Source organism: Aedes albopictus, chromosome 1 (genome assembly GCF_035046485.1).
Source record: "Aedes albopictus strain Foshan chromosome 1, AalbF5, whole genome shotgun sequence".
Taxonomy (NCBI): domain Eukaryota; kingdom Metazoa; phylum Arthropoda; class Insecta; order Diptera; family Culicidae; genus Aedes; species Aedes albopictus.
The window spans coordinates 63,446,099-63,466,601 of record NC_085136.1 but is presented as its reverse complement, the minus strand read 5'-3'; the positions used below and the strand labels follow the sequence as shown (position 1 = coordinate 63,466,601).

Sequence of the window (20,503 nt, the reverse complement as noted above, 5' to 3'; positions counted from 1 at the left end):
CGAAGGAGAGGAATCCAAGTTAAACCGACGGTTGCACACTCCTCGCAACAAAATGCTATCGCCGAATGTTTCAATCAAATCCTGGTCGAAAAGGTAAGGTCGATGTTAATTGATGCAAAGATACCCAAGCAAATGTGGTCGGAGGCGTCTCTAACGGCCACATACATTTTGAATCGGAGTCCTACAACGGCAATGGATGGTAACGTAACTCCAGTGAAACTGTGGACGAAATCCAAACCGGACCTGAACAAGTTTCGAATGATCGGGTGCAAGACCATGATGTGGATTCTAAACCAGCTGAGGAAGAAGTTAGATACGAAAAATTGTGAGACAGTCATGATTCGATGTGCGCCCAATAGATATCACTTGTGGGACGTGTCGTGACGCAAGAGACGTGAAGTTCGACGAGGAAAGTTTTCCGTTCGCTGATGATGATGATGATGCAATTACAGTGCCTTTGATGATTCCCACGTTGAACGAGCCAGAGAAGGAGCAACTGGATTCTCCAAGACCGGTTGCAGCTGAGGATGAAAATCTGAACGTTGATGGTCAAAACTCAGAATCCGTAGATGAATTCGAAGAATCAACATCTGAATTTTGGAACCCTGGGGCGCTCCCTTCGCAAGAAAGACGTGAAGACTGTACAGAGTTAACCACGAGGCGCAGTGAATGGGAGTGCAGGCTCCCAGATAAGCTGTACGATTTTTTCACGGAATTCAGGACATCCGCTGCTACTGATTATTTTGCATCTTCAGATCTACCAACCAACTACAATGAGATCTAGCATCGTGACGCTGGTCGTCAAAGGATTTCTACAAAAGCCAAGAGTCGATTACCACGAGGCGTACGCACCAGTGGCCAAACTGACGACAATCCAGGTTTTACAGGCGGTGGCCTCGTCAGAAAGGATATCTGGTTCACCAAATGGACGTCAACATTGCTTTCTTGCACGGGGAACTGAAGCAGGACAGGTGGCTCCAGATAGCGTTAAAGCAGCTCCAGGATTGGTGTACCACCATCGGAAATCCTTGTACGGATTGAAACAGAGCCCGCGATGTTGGAACGAGAAGCTGAACAAAGCTGACGTCATGTTGAAGCTTGGTTTCAAACGATCATAACACGATTACTGCGTTTACACACGGACCAACGAGATGATCTACGTGATCCTGTTTGTCGACGACCTGCTGATAATCTGCGTCATAATCGGAGAATTGTATAAGAAGAAGCTATTCTATAACTTCCGGATGACCGATTGTGGAGAAGCGAAGCACTTCCTCGGAATGAAGATTACATACGACAGCAAACAAGGACGAATGAAACTTTCTCAAGAGGCCCGTATTAGAAAGATATTGAAGAAATTTTTCATGGATGATTGCAACCCTACCAGAACTCCAATGGAAAAGGGACTTCAATTAACTCCAGGTACGTCGGAACCAACTGAGGAAGGGATATTTGATATTGGTGGTAAATTCTGCGATACGAAGCCAATGGACCAGAGGAAGAATAGAACGAGTACTGCTGGGAGCAAATGGACGGGTTCGGAAAGCCTGGATCCGCACAAGACGAGGAATAGTGGTTCGCAGGTCGGTGGCAAACCTAGCTTTACTGCATGAGAATGGTGTTCTATTTCGATCGAGTCCATTATTGTTGACAACTATTGCGATCGGATGAATGATATGGAATGAGGTGGCATTATTAAACATTTTCACAAAGAAAAACAACAAATCTCGTGTCGTGCCTCGTGTTCCCGCAGCAGAAACGTGCCATAATTTAATTTGTCTAATAATTTGAATAAAATCTATTTTTGCTACTTACTTTGTATGATATTTTCTCATGGATTTCGTTAAAAAAAATCTGACAGAAAATTTGCTCTGCATTGGGGTAAGACAGGTGAATGGCATTTCGAACGGTAACGGCGTAGGCTTCTGGAATTCTGGATATCGTGTTTGTCAATCTACCGGAACACTTGGATCTGGTAGAACCTCCCATTCCGCTGCTACCGATATACGAACATTGGAGCTCAAACAGGTTCGCAAACAAACTTTTTCTGAACTTGAAATTGTCTGCATGATGAACTTTTTGAACTTGAACGACGAAGTTCAAAAGAAGTTTACGTTGAATTTCTTGTGAACTGCACAGTTTGACGTTTTTGGTTTGTTTTGGTCGGCAAGTGTGAGATGTGCAGAGAAATATACTGCCCTCCTAAGCATATCTGTCCCATGTTGTTTTACATTCTTGCCGTATTTTTCTCAGTAACAGACCCTCCTCCTCTTCTTGGCGTAACGTCCTCACTGGGACAAAGCCTGCTTCTCAGCTTAGTGTTCTATGAGCACTTCCACAGTTATCAACTGAGAGCTTTCTCTGCCAATGACCATTTTGCATGTGTATATCGTGTGGCAGGCACGAAGATACTCTATGCCCAAGGAAGTCAAGGAAATTTCCTTTACGAAAAGATCCTGGACCGACCGGGAATCGAACCCGTCACCCTCAGCATGGTCATGCTGGATACCCGTGCGTTTACCGCCTCGGCTATATGGGCCCATTTAAAGTTAATTTGATTTTTTTTTCATTCTGCGCCACAAATAAATATTACACGATAACGTAAAACTTCTTTCTGGCATGGATTTTAGAGAAGTGGAACAGTATGCGTAGAAAAACAACATTGTACAGATATGCTTAGAACGGCAGTATATTGGTGCCAGATTCGGTCATTGGCACAAGGTTATCAGTTTTTATTGACTGTATTGACTGATCGCGCGGACGCGACAAGACAGAGAGTGCGCCAACAACCAAAACTGGAAGAGTTTCATCCGCAGGCGCAGTCTGGAAAATAAACTCCTGCGGGTTTGTTGTCCCCTATGGGAGAAGCCTTTTAGTTACACATTCCGCGGATTCCTTGAGTTATTTTCAGATAGGTACTGATGAAATATACAGTGTATCAAACAATTGTCCGTACAGGATTTTTTTCGTCAAAATAATGTTTTATTTAAATGTTCATAACTTTTTTATACGTCAATCAAAAACGCTGAAATTTTGACCAATCATAAACAACACATTAAAGCTCCATTGGTAAAGTTTTGAGGGAGATCGAATAAGTTTTCGGAAAGTTATAGAACTTTTCGTAAAACTTATTAGATTTTTGAACAAATTTTTAAAACATTATATCCTAATATGTACTTTATGAAACTTTTTCATTTTTTGACATGATACAGCTTATACGTGAGGCTTACATATGCTGCTTTGTTTGAGGTTTTATATCCACTACAAAAAAAATATGAAAAATCTGTATATGTTTAGAGTATCATTTGAGGGGGTTAGAAGCAAAGGGGTGTAAGTGACAAAAACTCACATTCGAGTGAATGAGGTTTAAAGTTTTTGACCAATTTTTCATCCCATACAAAACGTATGGAGCTTCAAAATCAACCCAATTTTATCTGATTTATTGTAATTTTTCCAATCATCGTAGAAACAATATTAAAAAAGTTCCTGAAAGCTTGAAATCTGAAGAATTTTTAGATATGCTCAGCTCAAAATCGACGAAATGGTCACTTACACCCCTTTGATTCTGAGCCCCTCATTTGGAAATTTATCTTATTTTGATCAATAAAAGTGCCAAGTGTTTTCAACTTCTTAAAACTTTCTTAGAGTAATGTTTTTATACAGGACCTACTGAACATCAACCATTTCCTGAAAATTCGCTTTGAAAAACTGAAAATTTATGACTGCCTCGATGAGGACATCGAGATTGTCAGGATGGCCGAGCCGTAGTAGGCAGGCCTTGGTGTATAAGTTAAATCAATGTAGGCTATGAGTCACCAAAATGACAAGTTAAGATCATTCTGAATTAAACGTTGGAGAAGATAACTCCGTTGTTTGATTCTGTCTTGCAGATTCCTTCGAGAATTATTTTACCCACGCCATAATAAATACTAGGTACATGAAGCTTTTCTCCGTTTCTATATTTTCCTGTAAAATATGGAAACTTAACAATCATTTGACATATTGACGCCATTCAACACGGTTTTTATATTATTTTTGTAGAGATAGATTTCCTTAGGTAGTGCCATGACTGGTACAGGCACCCTCTTATGGTGACAAATTGTTGACTCGGTGTTATCATGAATTTGATGTTATGAATGAATTTCTCTCCCAATGACCATGACCATCTATGGACATCGAACCCGTCATCCTCATCATGGTCATGCAGAATACTCACACGATTACCGTTTTGGCTACATGGGCCCTAAGATTACATATTATGATATGGTCAATATCGTGAACTCCATTAAAAATTGTAACCAATTGATTCCAAACCCGGGTAGAGGTGAAGTACTGATGATCAAAACGTGATATTGGTTTGATTGATATACGAGATAAAAGATCTGAAAATAATATCTGAAAAATGTTCCTAGAAGATCTGAACAATATCAAAATTAGATATTTCAAGATCAAACGAATAGCTTGCTGCTATTGGTTAGATCTTACAAGATCTAAATATGATCTGATAATGATGTTCCAGGAGTAAATTTTAGATATTATTTTTAGATCTTTTATCTCTTATATCAATCAAACCAAAATCACATTTTGATCTCAATATCAAAATATGCTATTATTAAGCTCTTTTCCTCTACCCGGGAACTAACAGTACTCAATAAGAACATCTACAAATTGAACCATCATTCGAAGCCAGTTTCTTCTCATCCTGCAGAGGTCACCAAACCACAGCAGAACATTCGCAGCCACTTCGAGTCCGTATGTCTCGGTAGCTGCGTTGTCAACCATAAACACCGTCATCGTCGTCGCATCACACATCGCACTTATCCCATTTAGCACCTCGTCGCTAAATGGTTCAAATTTATGCGCGTCGCTGTCCTTTGCTCGGAAACGCGACGATCGACGACCGCTCGAGCGGCGACCGAAGACAACGAAGGCGACGACACCTCGTTCGACATTCGGCGGTCGTGCGACATGCGGTGCGAGCCTAGCGACGAGAACCCGCGGATATTGTTGAGTCACATCTCCCGCGCGCTCTGGATATCGAGTGCGAGAACAGCTTACCTGTCGCAGGCGGTAGTCCAGGCAACCGACGACGCGGCGACGGCGAAGGTGACTTCGATATCGGTCGCACGACGAACCCTTTTTTCACGCCGGCGAGCAGCAGCCAACTGTGATTATGCAGAAATTCCAGTAGCCGCGCTGTTGTTGATGCATCCGTTCGGCTCGCACCTGCTTAGATCCGCCATTTGGTAAATATTTGAAATTTCTTATGGACATGTGAAAATCGTAAATCGCTATGCGTCGTGCGCAGTTCATCCAAAACAGGTTATTCGCTTCAGTGTCGTCGTCCGTCCAGCCCTCCGTCCGAGTCCGATCGACGAAATTCCCAACTTCAATGCTCTGGGCCCTGCTCGGGGTACCCACTCCATTCGAAGTGATTGCGATTAGAAGAGCAACAAATATTTTGATTTCGGCTGACACCCGCTTTGCTTCAAACGGCGAAGATGACGGCGCGCATTGCCGCCCTATTCTTATGAGTCGGCGCGCGGTCGTCGCTGCACGATCTACTATGATGATGATGAGTGCCAATACTTTGGCGGTGCGGTTGATCAAGCGACGCGCGCGCGTCTGCGGCACAATGACAATGGTCGGCGGCGGCGGCGGTCAGCCGGCGGCAAGCTTTGGATCCAGCTAACCCGAAGAGGGGATCTCCGGCTGGGTATACCCTACGGCCGATCTGGAGGAAGCTGATGTCGCCGCCGTCGCTGGTCACTCTGACCTGACCCCATAGAGATGCATAGATAGATTGAGAGAGGTTGGGGTGAAATGTGGAGTGAAAGGAAATGCTCAATTTCATATGCATCACCATTATCCGTTGTCCCCTATAAAAGGCCGATCGATGATTTCATACAACCACCGCACCGGGCGTAGAAGAATGACGAGGAACCGAGGAGAGGAGATAAAATGCCCATGTTTACACATGTTATTGTCGGTGTTCATCCCGAACATCGGATTGTGAATTGGTCAAGTTGTTGGTGTAGCTGTTGTTGTAGTTGATCATCGTCTTGAGAGGAGCCTGTATTGCGCTCTCGTTGCTCTAGATATTTGTTGTTCGGCGGGCACTTGAACGTTTGACTGTTTGACTTTGGACTTTGGCGGCGCGCGGCAAATGCCAAGAAAAGGCTCGTTTTCGAGGGTGATTAAACACACAATACCCCTTCTTCGAGTTGTGAAGTGTGTTTGGCTTATTTTTTCGGAGCAAGTTTTGGGTCCCTTGTGCCCGATGATGAAGGGCTTTTGTGCAGATTACGAGAAGTGGTTCAATAGAGGAGAGTGATTAATACATATTTCTAGATTGGTGTAGGAATTTGATTGCAATTGTACTGCAATTTCAGCGATATTCACGGTATTTTTTTTTTTTCATCTGTATATTAGACCTAATTGATGTAATTCTCAACAGACTCAGCTTCTCAGCTCAGCCACAAACAGACATTATTTTTTTTTTATTAAAACTAGCTGACCCGGCAAACCTTGTATTGCCCATTTTAATTGTATCTATTGCAGTACGACACAGTTTTCTAATGTTGTTTTGTTTATTTTCTTAATTTGTTCTACATATAAACATAGCCACCATGAGGACAAATTGAATCGTTAATAAAGCGTGTTGATCATTTCATTCATAATTTAGTTGTATGGCTTCAAAGGGTGTGTAAACTCATTTGTAAATACAGTGTATCAAACAATTGTCCGTACAGCAATTTTTTGGTCAAAATAATTTTTCATGCGTCAATCAGAAGCGCTGAAATTTTGACCAATCATAAACCCTATATTCTTCATTACACCAACAAAGCTAGCCATGAAAATCTGTGAATTATTCACAGGTCATTTTGACAGACCACACAAATGCACGGAAAAGACGGATAATATGTTCTACTTTATCGATCTTGTTGCCATCCTTTTCATGCTCATGTTACATCTGCCAAAATGACCTGAGAATTGTCAGTCATTTTGAGGTTAGGTTCGTTGGTGTAATAAAGAATTGAAGCTCCATTGGTAAAATTTTGAGCGAGATTGAAAAAAATTTCTGAAAGTTATAGAACTTACTTATAACAATTTGAACACATTTTTAAAACATTATAGCTCAATATGTAGTCGATGAAACTTTTTCAATCTGTTTTGTGTTACAGCTTATACCTTTATATTATCCCAAGCAACACGACTTGTTGCTAATCCAGTAACAGCAACCTTAGTGCAATTTATTCACTGTCCGTATTACGGACGACAGAACACAATTGCTTCTTCTTTGAAACCCAAAAAGCGCAGATTCTGAATTCTTATGCAACATAAACGAGGAGGAATGATAAAAAAGTTGGGAAAAAATTTTGTCCAGACTCGAACTATGGACACCAGGAGTATTATCTACTCACCTTACATACTACACCAAAAGCTCTGTGGGAGAATCGATGCTCAACACACCATAAAAGCTACCGAAGTTACTTGTTACTTTATTGCACCTTCTTTGTCACAAGTTAGAGAACTGTCAAAATGAAAAGACGCTCTAGTTTTCTGTAACGCATATGGAACCTAATCTGAACAAACAAACCAGAGTTAGATGTTTCAGGCATGTTACATAACACATTTAATGTAAGCTGACTGTATTATCACTTGCGAGCAATATGTAAGCTCCGCCTCCACAGATCTATGTCGAACACGTGGTTATTTGTGATTCCTATGAAACAAAGCCGCAAATTTACGGATTTCGGAGTTTAAATGCAACTCAACTGACAAGATGGAAGTTTCGTGTGCTTCTAGTGAAACTCATTTAGACCAAAGCATAGAAAGCCACAATCTGCATAATGTTGCAGGTGCTGCTTGGGTATAGGCTTTCATATGCAGCTTCGTTTGAGTTTTTATATTCCCCAAATATTCCCTACAAAAAATATGAAAAATCTGTAGGTGTTCAGAGTATTATTTGAACATTTATCATATTTTGATCAATAAAAGTGCCAAGTGTTTTTAACTTTTTAAACTCTTCTAATGTAATATTTTTATACAGAACCTACTAAACTACATATGAAAAGTAGGTCCTATGCATTTTTCGTTCAGTTAATGCACTTTTATTGGGGGAAAACGTTTGGCAGATTATATGTGCAAAATATGGTAATTTTTTGAAGATCGTCAACTACATAAGCAAATTTTTCATTTTTTTTGTAATAAATATAAAACCTTAAACGTAGCTGCATAGGTGTAAGCTGTAACATAAAAAAAAAGTTTCATCGAGTACATATTGAGATATAATGCACAATGGGAAAAATCGACCCGAAAAACGGATCTTTTAACGCCGCTGGTTTCGGTACGTGAAGTTGACCGTTTCTGACGTAGGAAAATACGAGAAATCGATTGGCGCTAAATTCATTCACCGCACGTTTGCCCCCGTATCCGTTTTGCCCCATTTTGCCCTTTTTTCATACAAAAAGAGAATCAAAATGTACTTTCAAACAACAAGCACGATATTAGATCATTGAAAATAGCTGCAGGTGTAATTAGAGGTTCATAGCAATCATAAACGGATTCCCGGATAAACTGATACGATTGATCAAGGCGACGATGGATCAAGTGATGTGCGTAGTTCGAGTATCAGGGACACTCTCGAGTCCCTTCGAATCCCGCAGAGGGTTACGGCAAGGTGATGGTCTTTCGTGCTTGTTGTTCAACATTGCGTTAGAAGGTGTAATAAGGAGAGCGGGGATAAACACGAGTGGAACGATTTTCACGAAGTCCGTTCAGCTGCTTGGTTTCGCCGATGATATTGATATTATTGCTCGTAAATTTGAGACGATGGCGGAAACGTACATCCGACTAAAGAGGGAAGCCAGGCGAATCGGATTAGTCATTAATGTGTCGAAGACAAAGTACATGATGGCAAAGGGCTCCAGGGAGGAATCACTGCGCCCGCCACCCCGAATTCATATCGACGGTGATGAAATCGAGGCGGTTGAAGAATTCGTGTACTTGGGCTCACTGGTGACCGACGACAACGAAACCAGCAGGGAAACTCAGAGGCGCATTGTGGCAGGAAATCGTGCCTACTTTGGACTCCGCAGAACTCTACGATCGAATAAGGTTCGCCGTAACACGAAGTTAACCATCTACAAAACGTTGATTAGACCGGTCGTCCTCTATGGGCACGAAACATGGACCCTACGTGCAGAGGACCAACGCGCTCTTGGAGTTTTCGAACGAAAGGTGTTGCGTACCATCTACGGCGGAGTGCAGATGGAAGACGGGACTTGGAGAAGGCGAATGAACCACGAGCTGCATCAGCTGCTGAGAGAATCAACCATCGTCCATACCGCGAAAATTGGGAGGCTACGGTGGGCGGGTCACGTCATCAGGATGTCGGATAGCAACCCGACTAAAATGGTTCTCGAGAGTCATCCGACCGGTACAAGAAGACGTGGAGCGCAGCGAGCTAGGTGGGTCGACCAAGTGGAGGACGATCTGCGGACCCTACGCAGAGTGCGGAACTGGAGACAAACAGCCATGGACCGAGTGGATTGGAGGCGGCTACTATGTACAGCAGAGGCCACCCCGGCCTTAGCCTGACCGGTAAGGTAAGTAAGCAATCATAAAACTACATGAAAGATCCTTTCAAATGCTTATTTTTCCCCATATGCCCCAACAACTGCTGAAAATTTACATTTTTACCTAATTATGAACAGATTTTTAATGTTACTGATTTGAAGTTGATTTTTTCGGAATAAACAAAAACGCTAAATCCACAGACAAACAGACGTAACACTTGCGAAATTTCCATGGACCACGCTTTTAACGATCATTTCAAATTTTCATAGTTGTGGGTTTCACAACCAGAGGTGCGCGCATCGTTTTTCTATGCGTTTGACGTTTGAAACTAGCGCCTTCTGTTGACGATATTGCACAACACAGTGATTTGTGCAACTTTTCCACCAGGTGATGGTAGTGTGAACTGGGCGATGGATTTCCATGAAAATCGTTCAAGGTGTTACGTCTGTTTGTCTGTGCTAAATCTATTATTACCAGAATCATCTTCGGAAGTTGCCCATTTGGCCCCATTTTGCCCTGTTTCCATAGAAAAGGGAGATTTAATACGTATTTTTAAGAAACAGATACTGCGAAGGATCGTTAAAATTAGTCTTTGGTGCAATTGGCAGCAGGCTTGTCCGCACTGAGCGCATGAATATTCTGCTCTTTGGATTTACATCATCAAGCACATCATAAATTATAAATCTTTTCATCTTATCAGATAGAAGGATGTTGAAATATTGTAAATGTCATTTCGAACTGTCAAAAAACCGCACCGCAGAGCGACACGGAGCGCGCAGAGATTTTCACCCGGGTGAAAACACTCTAGTGAATTTCACTTTGAACGGCCCGTGCGGCGCTGCGGTGCGGTTTTTTGACAGTTCGAAATGACATTTACAATATTTCAACATCCTTCTATCTGATAAGATGAAAAGATTTATAATTAATGATGTGCTTGATGGTGTAAATCCAAAGAGCAGAATTTGCATGCGCTCAGTGCGAACAAGCCTGATTGGCAGCTAACCAGTGTTGGTAAAAACTAAAAACTCAAATTCTCAAATCTCATGGTTGAGTTGTTTCACGCGCGATTTTTGACTTGCCAAACTTACCGCCGAAAAAATCATGTATGAGTTGACTCGCGATTTCACTCATTGCTTTATTTCTTGGTGTTCTTATTATTTACATCAAAGTTTTTAGGATAATATGATAGAACGAAAGCAAACCTAGCATACAATAACATTGAATGCCGTTTAAATTGATTTGGATTCGTTTTACAAGCGAACGAGATTTCAGCGCTTGACTCGTGAGAGCGAGATTTTGCATGAAAATCTCGCGCGTGAGAAAATGATTCAGAATCGCGCGCGAGCTTACTCACGCATGAGTCTGCTTTGAGTGTGATTTTACCAACACTGCAGCTAACAGTAATCATACTCGTATATGAAAGTTATTTTTCTCTATTTTACCCTACGTGTCCCAAAAACTGCTGGATGAAAACATTTTTTGTATTGCTTTGTAACGTCACCCTACATCATGGTTGCAACATGAAGTCATTTTTGATACAGACAAATACGGTTTATCGATTAGCTTTAGAATCATTCACGGGATGGGACAACAGCTGTCCATTTTACCCCAATTTGCTCTTTTCGTTTTTGTTGTGAACAAACTCGAGAGTGATTTTGTCATTATCTGCTAACGAAAAAACAAAGCGTTGTTGCCGTGCCTTCTTTGTTGCCTATTTTTCGTTTGCGGTGTCTTATTCTGCGCACACTGAAAATCATACAAAATTTGTTATTATCAAGCAGGTTTTGAGGCATGTGGGGTAAAATAGAAAAAAAAATAAACGCGCATGATTGCTGTTAACTGCCAATTGCACCTAAAACTAATGTCAACGTTCCTTAGCAGTATCTGTTTCTTATAATAGTTATTTATGTGACGAGTTGCAAAAAGTTGATTTTTTCAGCACGAGTCGTACATTTATCCAACGAGGCTTGCCGAGTTGGATAAATACGAAGAGTGTTGAAAAAATCGAGTTTTGCAACGAGTTCCATACAAAATTTTATGCAATGTTTTTTTCATAATGCAACTCATTATGCAACTATTTCCTATTATGCAACTCGTTTCAGTTGCATTATGAACCGGAACGGAAAAGTGGATCATTATGATACTGAAATAAGTAGTATAAAATAGAAATTATGACACTGAATTGCATAAATACATTTTAAATCTCCTGTTTCTATTAAAATAGGGCAAAATGGGGCAAATTGGACAATCCTGAAGATGATTCTGGTGATAATAGATTTAGCGCTTTATGTTTATGCCAAAAAAATCATCTTCAAATCAGTAACATTGTTGGGGCATATGGGGCAAAATAAGCATTTGAAAGGATCTTTCATGTATTTTTATGATTGCTATGAACCTCTAATTACACCTTCAGATATTTTCAACGATCTACAGTCGTGTTTGTTGTTTGAAAGTACATTTTGATTTTCTTTTTGTATGGAAAAAGGGCAAAATGGGGCAAAATGGATAACTTCCCGTGCCGTGCGGTGAATGAATTTAGCACCAATCGATTTCTCATATTTTTTTTTACGTCAGAAATGGTCAACTTCACGTACCGAAACCAGCGGCGTTAAAAGATCCGTTTTTTGGATCGATTTTTCCCACTGTGCAAAGGTTCGCCGGCATTGCCCAAAGGACCGAGTTACACGAATTCTTCTATCACCTCGAAAGTGTCCCCGTCTATCGCAGCTTTGTTTCTAAGGCTTTCCTGTCTCGCTCAGTTGCATGAGGCTTTCCACGCACCTGCACGAATTATTTAATGGTCCACTGCACGAATTTATTCTGACCTGCTTACTCTCACACGAAATTTGACGTTTGAGAGGTGCCGACACCGCTCAAACGTCAAATTTCGTGTGAGAGTAAGCAGGCCAGAATAAATTCGTGCAGTGGACCATGGTTGTTTTTTTCATCAACTTGATATTTAACATTTTTTCGCATCAAAAGTGCATATTATGTCGCGACTAACTTTCAAATAGGGTCTATAAGAAAATGGAACAGATACACATAAAAAATTATATCACGGAAACGGCTTGTTCGATCGGAAAGGTGTCTTCGGCAAAGTTGTAGATTACTATATGGCGCCTCTGTGAAAAATACACATTGAAAAAAATATTTTGTTTTTCTCAAAAAGCTATTTTTTTATCGTACTGATTTTTTTGTGAGAATAAAGGTTTTTATTTTTTTTATCTGTTTTAACGAGATTTTTAGCCCTTGGTTAGTTCATCTCGGGACCCACGCTTTACTTCCCTTCCGAAAGAAGAACTCATATTTTGGGAGTTTGTCGGGAGTGGGATTAGGCAATTAACCACTAGGCAATGGGGTCTCCAGTTAACCTAGTGATTAAGGCTATGAATCGGCAATCCGGAGACGGCGGGTTCAATTCCCGTTCCAGCCGAGAAATTTTTTTCTAGTGTATCGTTGTGCTTGCCTCACAATAAACAAATTCATGCAATGGCAGGCAAAGAATGCCCTTCAATTAATATCTGTGGAAGTGCTCAAAGAACACCAAGTTGAAGCGAGGCAGGCCAAGCCCCAGAGTGGACGTAGAACCATAAAGAAGAAGAAGGAGAATAACAACATTGCAAAACAAAAAGCACGAACGACAAAGCTATTCTAGAAAAAAAAAACTGAACATTCGGCGAAGTATCGAACGAGACAAGGTGAAGTCGAAAAGTGACGCGACTCGGTTGAATATTTTTTGTAGTCCGTTCATACCTTCAAACATACTGAAGTTAGACCAGTGCATCGGTTCCTAAGTGCCTGTGGTTGAACATTCAGGTTTATCCGTTCCAAAATAGCAGGGCAGTCTATATGCTCCTGCAGGGTATCCGAAATCAGTAGCGCCCTAGCAGTATCTCTTCGAACCGTAAGTGGCTCCAAGTTGATCAGCTGACATCAACTTTCATAGCTTGGTAATCGATCCGACAATGACAATCTCCGTAGTGCATACCTCAAAAACCGCCGTTGCACAGACTCAATTCGTTGGACAGAGTTGTTGTACTGGAGAGCTCAAACAACTGAGCGGTACTCTAATACAAAGCGAAAAAGTGTACAGTACAGAGATGTCAGGCAGTACATGTCCGTGAACTCTTTGGCAATTCTAAAGATGAATCCCAGTATCCCGGAGGCTTTCCCAACAACTTAGTTGACATGGTGTTAGAGCTCATCGTTAAGAATAACTCCCAGGTCTTCGATTTGGTTAGCACAGGGAGGGTGCAGGCACGTCAAACTCGAACAAACTACGTAATGCCTACGGTAATGCCACGATAGTTACTAACCTCGCGTCTGTGGCCTTTATTATGAACAGGGAACATGTGAGTTTCCAACAGGATGGAAAGATGCCGGAAGCCTTTAGAATCGCTGAAACTTCTAAGTGCTTGGCCAAAACAAGGAACGTTGCTGGCTGCGAGTGTAATGTGGTCATCACTCAACATCTCATCGCTGTAAACGCTGGAAAACTTTCCAGAGAAGAGACTACAAATGTCCTGTGGAGTACAAGTTACTTTTCCGTTGAACGCCATTGACGACGGAAACCCAGCTTCATGGCGCTCTTCGTTCACAAACTTCCAAAACTGTTTCGGGCGATAGTCGAGCTTCCTTTGCATACCACGCAGATACTGTAAGAAGCATCTTTTAGCTACTCGGTTGTAGGCATGATTGATCCAGACGTAATGGTTTCGCAGATGCAGCGATCCCCCAATCACCATTTCATTGTAGCCACAAAACACAGCAAACAGCTATCCGTTCTCGCTAATTTCTCCAACAATCACTAACATACCAAGTAGAGTTAAGAGCTGTTCAAGCTTCAATAAATGAAGTTCATCGTGTACTTCAGGTTGTTTCATTAATAATCCGAACTGGTATTCGCCTTTCCAATTAGAATCGAAAACGTCTCTCTGTAACAGGTGAGACCCAGCGTACAGTAACAAAAAATATCTTCCCACCCGGGAGAAATAAGTGTTTCTGGCAAGTTCTAGAGAAATTTGTGAAATGGTATGCTTGAAACAAATTTTGGAAAGCATCAAAGAAAAAGACTTGTAAATGAATTACATGAACAAACTTCTGGAGTAATCTCTAGAGTAGGGGAGACTGAGGAGACTTGTTCCCCCCTAATTTGCTCGGAATCAAAAACATTTTTCTTCTAGCATAATTTTTCCAAAACTACTCCTGGACAAACGACTATGTTTTGGCTACAAGTGATTTCGATTGTACATCGCATTATTTTTTATCGGCTGACGGTTTGTTTTCAGTCCTTCAGAAGTCTTTTGGGCAATTCCGAAAAATCTCAATAACTTTGTGAAAATTGAACCAAATCGTGTCAAAATTTCATAGCACATAGTTTAAATAAAGTACTTTTAAACTTATTTATCCAAATGAGGTTGTTGTTAACATAATTTAATTATTTCAGCTTAGTATACACAACAGTGACATGGGGAGACTTGATCCCTCGAGGATTACACACACATTATACATGTGAAAAATAAAATTCAATTCGGAAGCCTCTATTTACTTGGAATTCTAGTCTATTCAACGATAACATGTGTCAGATAATTATAACTTTAGTACAAACCAAGAAAAGGGGGATCAAGTCTCCCCAATTTGAAAATACGGCATAGCCTTAAAAATTAAAGGAAATTTTACAATTTCAAACACTCCCTATTCATCGAAAATACAAGAAAACTCGATAAGAAAATGAATAGGAAGATTCTGGAATTATGTTCCTTTTAAATAAACCATGTGATCAAAGGGGGATCAAGTGTCACCCATTTTTGAAAAATACATCATAAGACATGCCTCCATAAAAACACAGTTTTGAAAACTTTATCAATAATTTAAAGGCCTTCTGTTGTGTATTAACTTGCAATAGATGTTTACCTGCCATTTTGTACGCAAATCGGATCTAGTTTTGTGTTTTTTCTTAAAGTTTCAGGTTAATTAAGAAAAAGGGATCAAGTCTCCCCAGTCTCCCCTAAAGTGACAAGACGTCCCGGATTCAAGCTCGTCGTCCCGCATTGTAAAGTGTCCCGGGAATGTCCTAGATTTCAAAATTCGCAAATATTTTTTTCTTGGCAGATAAAGCATTACTAATCTTGCAGTGGTTTTTATACTTTTTCAGGTTTTTTTCAGGATTGCTGTCTACAAATTTTTTGAGTGTTTTCAGAAAAGGTCAACGAATTTCATTAAAAGTAATAGTTTTGTCACAAGCCCTTTCTTGCATTTTCTCCTGCAGTTTCCTTCAATGTTATATCTGATATTTTTTTTTTAATTCAGACGTTTGGAAAATAATATTTGATAAATAATTATGTAGGAATTTTTGTAGTTATCCATGTAGGAATCCATGGAGGATTCCCGGTTAATTGTTCAAATAAATCCAAGAGAATTTTGGAAGTAATAAAAAACATTTTTTGAAATCCTTTGCAAAGTTTTAAGAGGGAATTCCTGAGGAACTTTCGATTAGAGATATTTGAAGAAATTGAAAAAAAAAACCGGGGATTTGCTAAGGAAAGCATTATTGAAATTGCTGAAGAAACTTTGCGTTTCCGATTGAAGAAGGAATTTGTGGCAGATTTTTCGAAGGAATTTCTAGAAAACCATGTAAGAATGTATAAGACTGCCTTAAGAATTTGAGCCTGAAAACAATTAGTCAACTCTACCCATGAAGCATGTGCTTATACTGGAAGATGAACATATTTTTATTATCTGAAGAGTAAGTTACTCAATGAGGAGCTTGGAATAACCGCCGTAACACCACTGCATGCGAAAAACTATGCTAAGTAAACAAAACGTCTGTCTGACCACGCATAACTTATGAACAGAATGTCCATTTTGTGCAATTTGTGACAGTTCCCGAGCAAAGGCGGATAACTGAGTGATATCACTTTGATAATAAACTTTGTTACCGGTATTATCATTTTGTTATTTTTGTTATCATCTTTTCCAATTGATGGTAATCAGATGATAATAATTTTAGTTATCAATCATTTTGGTCTGTCGCGATAACATAAAAATACTAAATGATAACAAAATATGTTATCAGTTTCCAAACGCACATTTCAAAGTTTTCCCAAAACTGAGGGTCTGGTGGACCTCCAATCTAAAAATAGATTCCGCTTTCCATCTTCAATGCGACTGCAGTACGAAAGCGTAGCCTTCAACTACTCTCGCTCTCACTGAGTCCCGTTGGTATAGGGGCTATCGGCTGAGACCGGTAATCACTCGATTAGGGTTCGAGACCCACTGGGAGCAATAGTTGAAAACATGGGTTATAATTATAAAACACTTTTTTCAGCTGCCAACTATGTCGGTAAAGTAGATTTTTACTATTTTGGTCGATAAAATAGCCCTGAATGATAACTAAGGGGCTGTTCATAAACCACGTAGACCAAAATTTGGCCATTTCAGACCCCCCTCCTTCCTCGTAGACTACTGTCCATACGAAAAAATTGAAATTTGTATGGAGCGTAGACTTTGGCCAGACCCCCCCCCTCCCCCCAAAAAGTCTACGTGGTTTATGAACGGCTCCCAAATGATAAGAAAACCTGTTATCAATCAGCTGTATTTTTTCGTGTTATCAACTTGAATTCAATGATAACTCAACTTCTTATCATTTTGGTATTGGTGGAGTGAATTTGAGTTATCATTTTTGTTATGTTGGCTCTTAATTCAACCTAAATGATAACAAACTCAATTATCAAACGAATGATAACCAGGTAACAGAACTTGTTATCATTTTGATATCCGCATTTGCTCGGGTTTCCACTCAAGGATAGTTTGCAAAGTAATGGGTAGTAGGCCGATCGCAAGAAATTTCTTGGTCTATCTCGATGCGTGGAAAATTCAGGCAAGGAATCGCTCAAGAAATAATAAAGTGTCGCTTTATTCCGGATCCTAGTATGGAGCTGAAACGGAATGTCAAATCAAATGGGGCTGGCTGTGTTAAATTTCTTGACCATTCCGGTCACGGAAAAAAAGTGCACTGAACGAAAATTACTTGAGCGATTCCGTTTGCAGTGCATACCTCGCATGAAATAAGAATTTTGAAAATTCATTTCTATACCTTTTGAACGAACCTTGCCTTGGAATGTTGAAGAACGCAGTAGATATGACAAGGTTTGCCATGGTAGTGCATATCAGTAATTTCTTGAGAAGGATTTACTTAAAAATCATGAAAATATATGTTCAGTGGATTAAAGTGCATTCAAGTTTATATTTTATAGTTTTTTTTTTATAAACTTGTGGCATTTTCCAGCAAACAGATTGCAGAGCAGTGTTCAGCATCTTACAAATAAACATAATACGTCGATCGCCATGATAATCGTTAATTGATTAAACCCTCGCAGCAAATAAAAACAATGAAGATCACCCCTCCAGTAACTGCAGCCGATCATCAGACACCAGTTCAATAGCAAATCGATCATGCAACATCCCCCACCCTGGTTTCCCCCTCACTTCGACTTACTTGACCACATTAGTAGGCGGAGTCCACTTGTACTCTTCGAACACCTTCATCACCGCTTTGGTCAGCTTCTCCTTATCGTTGGCGCCGAGCTTGTTGTCTTCGATCTCGGCGGCGGACACCACGGCAGCCGTCGCCATAGCAAACAGCACATTTTGACTACTGCTGCCGCCGCCGCCTGCTCCGTTGCTGTTGTTGTTGTTAGTGGTCACTTTGTTATTGTTGTTAGTACTCGGACTATTGTTATTATTGGCACTGTTGCCATTGACACCGTTGCTGCTACCGTTGGACATCTTGGCGACGAGATTCCCCTGTCGCGCCACCGCTGCCGCCGCCGCCAATCCCTTCATGTCATCCAAGGTCAGCGAATCCTGGTGGATGGCAGCTGAGGTGGCACCACTATTCATGTTCCTGCTTCCTGCAAACAACGCGCACTCGCACACACTGGTTTCGATTGTAATTTACCAGAACCACATTAAAACTCGCACAACCAGCCAGGCACTTGACACACTGAAATAACACCGGTCGATCGGTCGGTCGGTGGTCGCGGCCTACTACGTCACACGCACAGAACACACGCGCGACGCCCCCCTGTTTGGAGAACAATCGTCTAGCCCCTCGGCAGCTGATCAGCGGCTGAAGACACCAAGGAGAGGGAGTACAAACGGTTCGATTCAGCAGACGGCGGTTCTCTAGAAAATACGCGCGCGCATCGCGGCTTGATCCGGGCAGCGTCTCGAACGAAACTGAATGGAAGTCATTCGTTGAAAGTGCGCGGAGCCGCAGCAAAGCAACAGAAAAGACGACGACGGCGGCGGCGACGACGACGACGTTAGATTGGATCATAGTGTGCCTGTCATGGATTAGAGGGATCCGAGACGGATGGCGGTGATCGGGACCCGGGTCGGGCTTAGCATGTGCTGGTGAGAGTGGTGGGTAAGTATGTAAATTTCGAACTGCTTATGAGGCGCATTCGTCCGTCCTGACTCACTTAGCTTAGATCGCGAGTACGTTTGATGTGGAGTAGGGGAATATGGACAGTTGATATCAGCTCAGCATAGACTTACTGGCCCTATGTTTTGGTCAGTATAAATACTATTCTAGAATATGTTGAGCAGAGAACGCCATAATTCTTGCGAGTTTTATACGAGTGGCCCGAGTTTTGGCATATGTTTATTCACATTATTACTTTGTGTACTCATCTGTGAGTACTCATTCTTATCCAAGAAGATTTATCCTAATGGTCCACTGCACGAATTGTGTGCCGAGTGGTGCCGACACCACTCAAACATCAAATTTCGTGTGAGAGTAAGCAGGCCAGCATATATTCGTGAAGTGGATCATGATACCCGTGACAACTAAGCGTTTAAATAAGCCGTACAGCAGACCATATTAAGCATTTAAACTGCTTGCTGCTCTACATAAGCAGTTCGAATTCATAGCTGCCTTTAATTGGCATAAGCTGTGCTGCCCAAAAGCTTTCGGCTGTTAATTAGCTTTTCAACTGTTTTCGCTTTGGGGGCTTTTATAATGCTTTTTACCTGCTCTTCAAATGCTCTTCAAGTGCAAAGAGTATGCACAGAAATAAAATTTTAATATTAAGCGAGCCAGAATGCCGGATATCACAGAAAATGGTATCATGTAATCGAATATTAAGCATAAAATTAAACGTTTTATCATGCACATGCATCGTGTAACGATAATAATTGAAAAATATACAATCTTGGCTATTTCTTCATTCTGCACTTTGAAATTTCTGCAAACGTTGGCTGAAATTTACACGAACTACGTGTGATCACCACAGCCGCTGACGGCGACCGCAGCAGTAGTCAGCCATATTGCAAAGTGTGTGTTTTCGTTCGCGAGGAATAATTTGTGAAACTATCACCTAATTCCTCAATTTGGATCTATTAATTGGTGAATTTTACTATTTGTGCTCATTTGTGGTGTGTTTACAAACCGGCGACAATCGTTTTGTTGCTTGAGGAAGTGACTGAAGTGAGGAATATATTTGAAAATGAGAATGTCGTGGCAGTAGCAGATGCCGTCGTTGTCGTTAGCACCACCTGAACGGGATTTCCAGCATAGTGAAAGTGTGAGATGCAAAATCAAATTAAAGTTTAATAAATATATCCACTTGTTATGTAGAAGCTTATTTTTTTCCGTCAACTGTGTGAGACTTCCCCCATAAATTGAAACATGTTGTCGTCTTCCAAAAAGGAAAACAAAAAATCTCGGTTTTTCCGCTTCGCATTTTTTCTCTGGTTGGCTTTTGTTTACTAGTAGGCATAGACCTTTGAATCCAAACGATGAAATTTACACGATGATTAAAATTCACACCTGCAATCAAAACTGCACATGTAAATTTTAACGCCAGCGGAAATCCGCGCTAACCTTGGCATTCCCTTTATGTGCATTATATGTAGC

The 20,503-nt window shown here is 40.9% G+C and overlaps 1 protein-coding gene across 1 annotated transcript in view; it reads right to left on the bottom strand.

Moving 5' to 3' along the window:
* Positions 1-19,106, bottom strand: part of LOC109406871 (transcription factor Sox-8) — a 78,522-nt gene extending 59,416 nt beyond the window's left edge. Inside the window, exon 1 of the mRNA XM_062844657.1 lies at positions 18,080-19,106. Coding sequence (XP_062700641.1) covers positions 18,080-18,483 — 404 coding nt within the window. The 5' untranslated portion in view covers positions 18,484-19,106. The remainder of the gene's footprint in view (positions 1-18,079) is intronic.
* Positions 19,107-20,503: the final 1,397 nt, after the last annotated feature.